At 48.7% G+C, this 9,700-nt stretch overlaps 1 protein-coding gene across 1 annotated transcript in view; it reads left to right on the forward strand.

The window, feature by feature from the left end:
- FAM135B (family with sequence similarity 135 member B) overlaps positions 1–9,700 on the forward strand; it is a 145,126-nt gene that overhangs the window by 48,372 nt on the left and 87,054 nt on the right. Inside the window, exons 3-4 of the mRNA XM_015411299.1 lie at positions 5,159–5,298; positions 6,765–6,835. Of these exons, the coding sequence (XP_015266785.1) occupies positions 5,159–5,298; positions 6,765–6,835 (211 nt within the window). The remainder of the gene's footprint in view (positions 1–5,158; positions 5,299–6,764; positions 6,836–9,700) is intronic.

Raw genomic sequence — 9,700 nt, forward strand, 5'->3', positions numbered from 1 at the left:
CAAATAAAATGCACACAAAACTAGAATATTTGGGAGAAAGAACCAGGTATGCTCTCCCCCTGGTGAGCTACTTCTGTGTGTACAAAGAGTATTTTATGGATAGAAGAGAAGAGGAAAAGGTTTTAACAGCCTGCTTTTCTCTACACTAAGGAGTCTCAACATGGCTTACAATCGCCTTCTTCCCTTCCTCTCCCCACAACAAGCACCTTGTGAGGTAGGTGGGGCTGACACCAAACTGGGAGGAGCAGCAAACACACCAGAAGATAGTGATAGAATTCAGGGAGATCTGAACGTGCTGGAAAAGTGGGTGGATGTGAACAAGATGCCATTTAACAAGGATAAGTGCAGAGTTCTACATCTGGGTAACAAAAATGAGGAACACGTGTACTGGATGGGGGATATACTTCTGAGTAGCAGTGTGTGAACAAGATCTTGGGGTAAGGGCGGACTGTAAGTTAAACATGAGCAGCCAGTGTGATGCAGCAACAAAAAAGGTGAATGTGATCTTGGGGTGTATCAGCAGAAGCATGACATCCAAATCATAAGATATCATAGTCCTGTGTACATTGCATTGGTCAGGCTGCATCTGGAGTATTGCGTGCAGTTCTGGAGGCCTCACTTCAAAAAGGATGTGAACAGAATGGAGCGGGTGCCGAGGAGAGCGCCGAGGATGATCAGGGACCTGGAGACCAAGCCCTATGAGGAAAGGGTGAGGGACTGGGGAATGTTCAGTCTGGAGATGAGGAGGTTGAGTGGGGACAGGATGGCTCTCTTGAAGTCTTGAAGTCTTTGGCCCCGGTCACACGGGCTGGCTATTGCGCAGGGGGGGGGGAGGTGTGGCTGTTTGCCCCAGAGCGAACTACCGTGCGGCCGCCGGATCAAAAGTCCCGCCGACGTCCCGTGGTTTGGGGGGAGGTGCCAATCATACGTCAATCCTGCTGCGCGGCAAAGAAGCGGTGCGGTGGGGGTTGTTTTTTTTAACGGAAGTGTGCGCATGCGCTGTTGGGTGCTTGTGCGCATCCCGTGGAGACTTGAAAAAAAAACACCTTTTCGCGACGGGACATGGGCAGGCGCCGGATGCCACGAGCTACCACTGGAAACGGGAAGCCTCGGGTTAGCCATGGGAGCTCTACGCTTCCCAGATGTTGCGGGTTGATCGCATCCGGAAAATCCGCCTATCTTCCGTCTCTGTAGCGTGGCTAATGTTCTGTGTGACCGCAGCCTTTAAAGGGCTGTCACTTAGAGGAGGGCAGGGAGCCGTTCCTGTTGGCAGCAGAGGAGAGGACTCGCAAGAATGGGTTTAAATTAAGGACAGGAAGTTTCCAGCTGGATATTAGGAAAAACATTTTTTTACAGTAAGAGTTGTCCAGTAGTGGAATCAGCTGCCTAGGGGGGTGGAGAGCTCCCCCCGACTGACAGTCTTTCAGTGGCGGCTGGACAAACCCTTGTCAGAGATGCTCTAGGCTGATCCTGCATTGAGCAGGGGGCTGGACTAGATGGCCTCTATGACCCCATCCAGCTCTGTGATTCTATGAGAGTTCTGAGTGAGCTATGACTGGCCCAAGGTCATCCAGCAGGCTTCGTGTGGAGGAGTGGGGAATCAAACCCGGTTCTTCAGATTAGAGTCCGCCACTATACCACTTGGCAGCAATGACACCACCAGATGGCTGCTAGATACCCAGGGGCTGTGTTTTTCAAACCAAAGCAAGGAACACACTTGAAGACATGAACCCACCTTGTACTGAACCAGACCATTGGTCCATCAAATTCAGCATTGTCTATTCAGACCAGCAGGAGCGTTCTGGGGTCTCAGACCGATCTCTTTCACATCACCATCACAGAAGAAGCAAATAAGAGTAGTGTTGCCTGCTGCATCACTGACCTACTATTGTCGAGTTGAGGAGGAGAAGAAGAAGAAGAAGAAGAAGAAGAAGAAGAAGAAGAAGAAGAAGAAGAAGAAGAAGAAGAAGAAGAAGAGGAGGAGGAGGAGGAGGAGGAGGAGGAGGAACAGACACCCTGTGAGGTGGGTGGGGCTGAGAGAACTCTGACACAAACTGCTCTTTTTCAAGGACAGCTGTGCCAGAGCTTGTGACTGACCCAAGGTAAGGTACCTCATGGTCTAAGAATGCAGAAGGGTCCACTTTCAGGGAGCGGTGGCACAGAGGATTTATCCTCTGGTTAGTAACATCTGAGCTGAACAGTACATCTGTCAGTTCTAGCCCCGTGTTGGTGTGAGCTACCAGCCTTGTCCCCAGCTCACCATCCACCCAGCGGTTCGAAAGCTTCGGCGAGTAGATAAAATGGGTACCACTTCTTAGAGAGGGTGGGCACACCAAAGACCCCCCCCCGGTGGGGGAGGTGTTAGCCGGTGACCGGAATGCTCAACTCGCGAGATTTAAAGCCTAAGAAAAAAATCTCTTCGGCTCCGAGAAGCCTGTAATGGGCCGTTCCAGCCAGGCGGTGGCAGTGCTGCAAGACCTGGAGAAGCTGACGTCATCTAGCCGAGCCGAAGTGAATATGCTGAGGGAACACGTCTGACCCTGCAGCTGGACAAACTCTCGCCGACTGTGAATGTGTGTGATTTAAAAGATATATGTTTTCCTCCCTTACCCCCATAAATCATTGTTAGTCCCGCATGAATGAGAAAATGTAAATCGCTCAGAGCCAGCAAGCTCTGCAGGATTGAGTGATTAATAAATTGAAAGATGATGATTATTATTATTACTATTTATTTGCTGAGAATGAGGAATTTTGTTTCAAATGGATGTCCATCTTAAATAAGTGTTTGTATTACTTAATGTTATTATTAATAGACCAGGAGGCTCAGGAAACACAAAGGTCTCAGGTCGAAATGGACACATTGGAAGAGAAACTCAGGAGTTCTCATCATATGGGTGTTTTTGAAAATCGGGTCAAGGGGTTACAGGAAGAACTAAAATCTTTTGAGAATGCGACTAAAGAGCTTTAAAAAAACACAAAAGGGATTATAAAGACTACTTGCAGGCAAGAGTCCAGGGGCGGATTAAGGCTCACTGGTGCCCTAAACACTGACCAATCTCGGTGCCCCCCTCCTTTCCACACTGACCCAGTCCATTATAGTTGTTGACCTGTCTGACCAGATATACAATGCAGGTTGCAGCAATACAAAAATTTATTCATAGGATAACACAATAAACTGTACAAACTAAGCCAAGCGTTTTACAAATCTTCATTTGTTTTTCCCCCCTTTTCTTTTCACCCTTTCCCCAACTTTGTGGTGCCCCCTTTGGCCCTGGTGCCCTAAGCACGTGCTTAGTCTGCTTAATGGTTAATCCGTCCCTGCAAGACTCTATAAGTGGTATGTTTCTGGCTCGATTAAAAATAAAAGGGTGCCATAGGCCGATACTCCTGGTCTCTCTGATGTGGAGACCCCAGGTGGGGAAGAGTCAGCAACTTCGGGGGAGGAAAACATTCCTCATAGACCTGCACCCGAAAGAGAAACCAGACATGGTGCTAAGAATCGTTTCACTCCTGCCCCGACCGCAGAGGCAGGAGGAAAATCCAAATATAAAGTTATATTCTAGGATACTTACGATCGCAGAACACTGTATTTTAAGTCTAGGTTTGGGATATGTGCCCCCCCCCAGATATAACCCTTTTCAAACCAGGGTAGACCTCTTTAAATTATTTAGATCCCTAAAGTTTAAAAAACAGAAGTTTTTTGAGCATATCCCAGTTGGAGAGTATAATCGTTTCAGACCTAAATCCTGTTTCATACCAACATCCTTCTAGTCAGACATTTGAAAGACTTGTTACTCGTGAGACTGAAACAAATTAGAGCAAATATTAAAAGGACCCGATACAATCTCTCTAAAGATGATTGTTTGATCCTACAAGGACTTGCCAACGATACAAACATCATTATAAAGCGAATCATGGCTTCTCTTCATAAACAAGACGAACAATTTCTCTTTATGACACAGGTGGATTTGGCAAATTTGGGACTAATTTTCACAGCTAGTCAGTGGCTTAGGGACAGCTGGTACTAATTGGGTCCCTGTAGGATCATCTAGTCCAGCATCCTGTATCTCACAGCGGCCGAGTTCCTGTGGAAGGCCAATGACAGGGCATAGAAGCCAATGCCTTCCCCTGATGCTGCCCCCTGGAACTGGAGGTTCCCTTTAGTTACCGTGGCTAGTAGCCACTGATTGACCTATCCTCCGTGAATCTCTCTAATTCCCCCATTAAAGCTGACTATACCTCTGGACATCACTGCATCCTCTGGCAGCAAATTTCTCTGGAACATCTTTCTACTAAGAACCTAAATAGGTGAGTGTAAATGAATGGACAATAAGCTCTATTTCAGGGGTGTCAAACATGCCACCTGGGGGCCAGATCAGGCCCCCGGAGGGCTTCTATCAGGCCCACAGTGAAACTGGCTGTCTTCTGCTTCTTCTTCCAGTTCGGCTGCTGCTGCGTCATTGTAGGTTTGCAGCTTAGAGATACACACCTGAACAGCATACTCAAGATTGCAACAGCACAGACATTTTGATGCAGTAATTCACAGCAAGAGGTGTCCGTTATCAGACACCGTTGGATAAACAAAATATTGCAAGAGTGCTAACGTTTTAAGCATGTTTTTATTTTAAGTAAAAAACCCCTCACCCTTTGTGTTTGTGTCCTTTATAAAGTTTATATCTCCACTACCTGGCATTACATTTTATGACACACATGGCCCGGCCCAACGAGGTCTCATTTAGAAGAAGAAGAAGAGATTGGATTTATATCCCGCCCTTCACTTGGAGTCTCAGAGCGGCTTACAAAGTCCTTTCCCTTCCCCTCCCCACAACAGACACCCTGTGAGGTGGGTGGGGCTGAGAGAACTCTGACACAAACTGCTCTTTTTCAAGGACAGCTGTGCCAGAGCTTGTGACTGACCCAAGGTCACATCAGCAGGTGCAAGTGGAGGAGTGGGGAATCAAACCCAGTTCTCCCAGATTAGAGTCCGCACACTTAACCACTACACCAAACTGACTGTCAGATCCGGCCCTCATAACAAATGAGTTAGACACGCCTGCTCTATTTGACCCTGGATGTTGGAATGTCAGGCAAAGATGGTCTGTAATTAGCATGTAGTTAACTTAACCTGCATGCCACTGTTCGTGATTCTGTCTTGCAGGTGAATCCATCCTTTGTTCAGCCTGCGTCCGTGAGAACAGTGTCTACAGCAGAGTGTTCCAGATCCTGTACAGGAACGAAGAGATTGTCATCAACGAAAGCATGAATTTCAAAGTCCACCTTCTCTTGGATGGTGAAAGGGTGAGGTATTTCCTCCCCCCCCCCTCCCCGGGATGCAGTCAGATGCAAGGAACCAGAATGGTGCTTTCTGGGCAAGAGCTGAGCAGAAGTGGTTTTGCCGTGGCCTTCCTCTGCATAGCAACTCTGGTCTTCCTTGGTGGTCTTCCCATCCAAATATTGACCAGAACTGACTCCGATTAGCAGGGCCGGATTTAGACTTGCTGAGGCCCTAAGCTATACAAAACCCAGAGGCCCCCTACTGTTTTAAATTACATCAGCTGGTCTCAGAAAAATTTAAAATATATACGCCTTTTTAATATTTGAAATTATTTTTATATTGTGTTTTTATTTGAGGCCCCAGCAGATTGGGAGGCCCTAAGCTGTAGCTTATTTAGCTTATGCGTAAATCCGGCACTGCCGCTTAGCTTCCAGGCTCTGATGAACTCAGGCTAGTCGGGGCTATTCAAGTAAATGTTTAGTGGTTTATCAGGGCCCTTTGAGAGATCAAAGCCTTATACGGCCTGGGACCAACATTCCTAAGGGACCGCCTCTTCCCATATACGCTCTGAGAGTCAACATCTAGGTTTGCCAAGTCCCCCGTTCCCCGCCGCCGGTGGATCGGGCCCTGGGGGGAACCCCACCCCCAAAGCACGGGACGTGCTCGGCGTCAGCACGTCACCTGCGCTCCCGGAGTAAGCCGGGAGCCCCCCGCTGTGGATTATTTATGAGTTGGCAACCCTATCAACATCTCCTGGTGATCCCTGGCCCAAAGGACGTCTGCCTAGCCACGAACAAGGCCAGGGCTTTTTCCACCCTGGCCCCCACCTGGTGGAACATGCCCCCTATTGAGATCAGGGCCCTGCGGGATCTTATTCAATTCCGCACGGCCTGCAAGACGGAGCTCTTCCGCCAGGCCTTTGGCTGAGGGAGCGGGCATCCACACACACACACACCCTCGAGGTTGCTGTCTCCCACCCACTGATAACCGGCCATCAATGTTCCCTTTAAGCCGTGGAGTCTTGTGAGCAGAAATTCTACTTTGTGAGCTACTGGCATTAAAATTGTGAGCTAGTGATTTGGCTACTGCATAAATTAGTTTGCTCTGGAACTCCATCCTTCCTGAGCTAAGACAAAAATCTGTGAGCTGGAGGCCAAAAAACTGTGAGCTAGCTCACATTAACTCAGCTTAGAGGGATCACTGCCGGCCATACTTAGTTACATCAATGGGCCAGATTTTCCCTGTGGCGAGCGTGACTACTGTTTTTCATATGTTTTAATGTGTTTTAAATGTTATAGGATTTATTGGAATGGTGTGGCCCGCCCTGAGCCCGTCTACTGGATGGGCGGGACACGAATGTGGAAAATAAATAAATAAATCTCTCATACTCCAGGTTGTGTTCCATCGCACTTTCCTCGACGTCTCTCTCTTTCCCGTGTCAGCTGGTTTGTAATGGAAGATTTCTCCCCCCCCCCTCCTGTCTGTATAGGTGGAAGAGGCCGTCAGTGAAGCAGATTTCCAACTCAAGCTGGACCTGCTCTTTACAGACAGTGAGCAACAGTGAGCGCGTCATTTTAAGACTTGGCAAAGGCACCGTTCAGACGGCTGTTCTGTTCTCTGGCGGCCTAAATTGCCCTCATTTCGCTTTCCCAAAGTTATAGCTGTCTCCATCCTGTGTGAGCCACCCACTCTTTCGCTGCTCAATCCGCTTCTCAAAATAGATTGTCACGCAGGGCTCTTTTTATATCAGGAACTCCTTTGCATATTAGGTGACACACCCCTAATGTAGCCAATCCCCAAAGAGCTTACAGAGGTCTTCTTACAGGGGCTACTGTAAGCTCTTGGAGGATTGCTACATTAGGGGCGTGTCGCCTAATATGCAAAGGAGTTCCTGCTACAAAAAGAGCCCTGATTATGGAACCTTAAGAGCCACAGATTAATTTCATGTTTCTCTAACGGCTAAAATTCTTTTCAAATGCATGCGATAGAGGAGATGTCGATGTTGGGACATCCAGTTTGAGAAGGGGCTTTCAATATTTAAGGTTTCCAACCTTGTCAGCTAGAATTCTGGGGGACAGATGCAGAGATCCCGCCTCCCTCTTGAAAGGTTCCAAGGGAACAACCATGGCTGATTCCGCATTGGCTTTTCCCCTCTGTTGTTTTAGCAAACCCACGGTGGGGCAGAAATTCCCCCCTGCACTGCATGCCGCTTTCACTTCCTTTGATCATCACATTTTATGGTAGCCTCCACACTCCATGCGGCTTTCGCTTTTGTTGATCATCGGATTTTATGGTACCTTCTGCATAGATTTATGGCCATTTTATGGCCACTCAGGGGTGACTTCGCAGTCAGTACGACGTTGCCCCGAGGTATTTGAATGTGGTTTTGAGCTGCACTTTCCCCTCCCAGTTGAGAAAATGTGGAGCGAATGCTAGATGCAGAATCGCCCCATGTGTACAGCTACAACCTTCAGGATTTGGCCTTAGGGAAAAGACCACCAATGAATCTCCTTACTGAGGGAGCTATAGAGGAAGTGAAGCTTGACAACAGAGCATTCCAGTTTCATCTCTCTGGTTCACTGGTTCCCAAAGTGGGCAATACCGCCCCCTGGGAGGCACTGGAACAATCCAGGTGAAGATCCACAAACTGCATCTTTTTTGTCCACTTCTTGAAGGTAGACATCCGGGGGGGGGGGCGTTGAGTTTTTTTTTTCTGAAAAGGGGGCGGAAGGCCAAATAATTTTGGGAGCCTCTGGCTCTGGTCGATTGGTTTACTCTGCCCATGATTCAAACAACTCCAGTCACACGCCAAACCATTTTAATCAACCTCCCCTTTTCAGAAGACTATAACATAATTTCGGAAGCCACCTAGACTGGCAGTGCAAAAGCGTTGTCAACTCGCAGCTGAATTCTGGTGATCCCATACGGTTTCCGAGGCAGCAGGCTAAGAGGGATGGTTTGCCATCACTTGCCTCTGCGTAGCAACCATGGTCTTCCTAGGTGATCTCCTATCCATTCCTAAACAGGGCCAACCCTGATTAATTTCTGAGATCTGATGAGGGAGGAGCTTTGGCTCAGTGGCAGAGCCTCTGCTTGTCACGCAGACGATCCCAGGTTCAATCCTCGGCATCTCCAGTTAAAAGGGACCAGGCAGGAGGAGATGTGAAAGATCTGGAGAGCCGCTGCTGGTATCAGTAGACAATAGTGACCTTAATGGACCCAGGATCTGATACGGCAACCTCATGTTCAAGATCAGGCTAGCCTGGTCAGGCCTGGTGTTGTCTATTTTGACTGGCAGTAGCTCTCCCGAGTCCCAGGCATTCCTCGGTACGGCTGGTAGAGACATGAGATATTTTCACTCTGATCTTTGAGCGCAGTGCTACGTTTTTTCTCCCTCTCCCCCAGAACACTAGGGGGCGCTAGATGAAGCTGGTGGGCGGTAGACTTGGACCAGACAAGGCACTCGTTTACTCTTTGCATAATTTTGGAATTCAGTCCCGATGGATGCATTCATGTCTACTATCTTGGATGGCTTTCGAAACGGGATTAGAGAGGCGAGGGTTGACATTCCCCCAGTGGGGTCAGGGGATCCTTCGATATCGAGGGCCCCTGATCTGCTGCAGCCCAGCTAGCCAGCAGGGGAAACCCACCCCAGAGAACCCCCTCCCAGCACCACCAGAGCCAGTGCGATGACATCACCTGGGAGTGACATAATCTTGTTCCCAGTGTCAGGGATGACACTCTAGGTTTTGGGTAAAACTCTATGGTTTTGAGGCCCCAAAAACCCACAGAGTTTTGCCCAAAACCTAGAGCGTCACCCCCAATGTCAGAAGAAGAAGAAGAGAAGAAGATATTGGATTTATACCCTGCCCTTCACTATCCAAAGGAGTCTTAGAGCGGCTTACAATCCCTTTCCCTTCCCCACCGCACAAACCCTGTGGGGTAAGTGGGGCTGAGAGAGCTCCTTCAAGAACTGCCCTTGAGAGAACAGCTCTGAGAGAACTTGTGACTGACCCAAGGTCACACCAGCAGCTACAAGTGGAGGAGTGGGGAATCAAACTCGGTCCTCCCAGATCGGAGTCCGCACACTTAACCACGACACCAAACATGATGATGTCACTTCTGCATGCAATATAAGAACTCAGTTTGGTGAGCCAGTTTGGTGTAGTGGTTAAGTGCGCGGACTCTAATCCGGGATAACCGGGTTTGATTCCCCACTCCTCCACTCGCACCTGCTGATGTGACCTTGGGTCAGTCACAAGCTCTGGCACAGCTGTCCTTGAAAAAGAGCAGTTGTGTCTCTCAGCCCCACCCACCTCACAGGGTGTCTGTTGTGGGGAGGGGAAGGGAGAGGAGTTTGTAAGCTGCTCTGAGACTCCAAGTGAAGGGTGGGATATAAATCCAATCTCCTCCTCCTCCTCCTCC

This window comes from Gekko japonicus, unplaced genomic scaffold, assembly GCF_001447785.1.
Source record: "Gekko japonicus isolate JY-2015 unplaced genomic scaffold, Gekko_japonicus_V1.1 scaffold2229, whole genome shotgun sequence".
NCBI lineage: Eukaryota > Metazoa > Chordata > Lepidosauria > Squamata > Gekkonidae > Gekko > Gekko japonicus.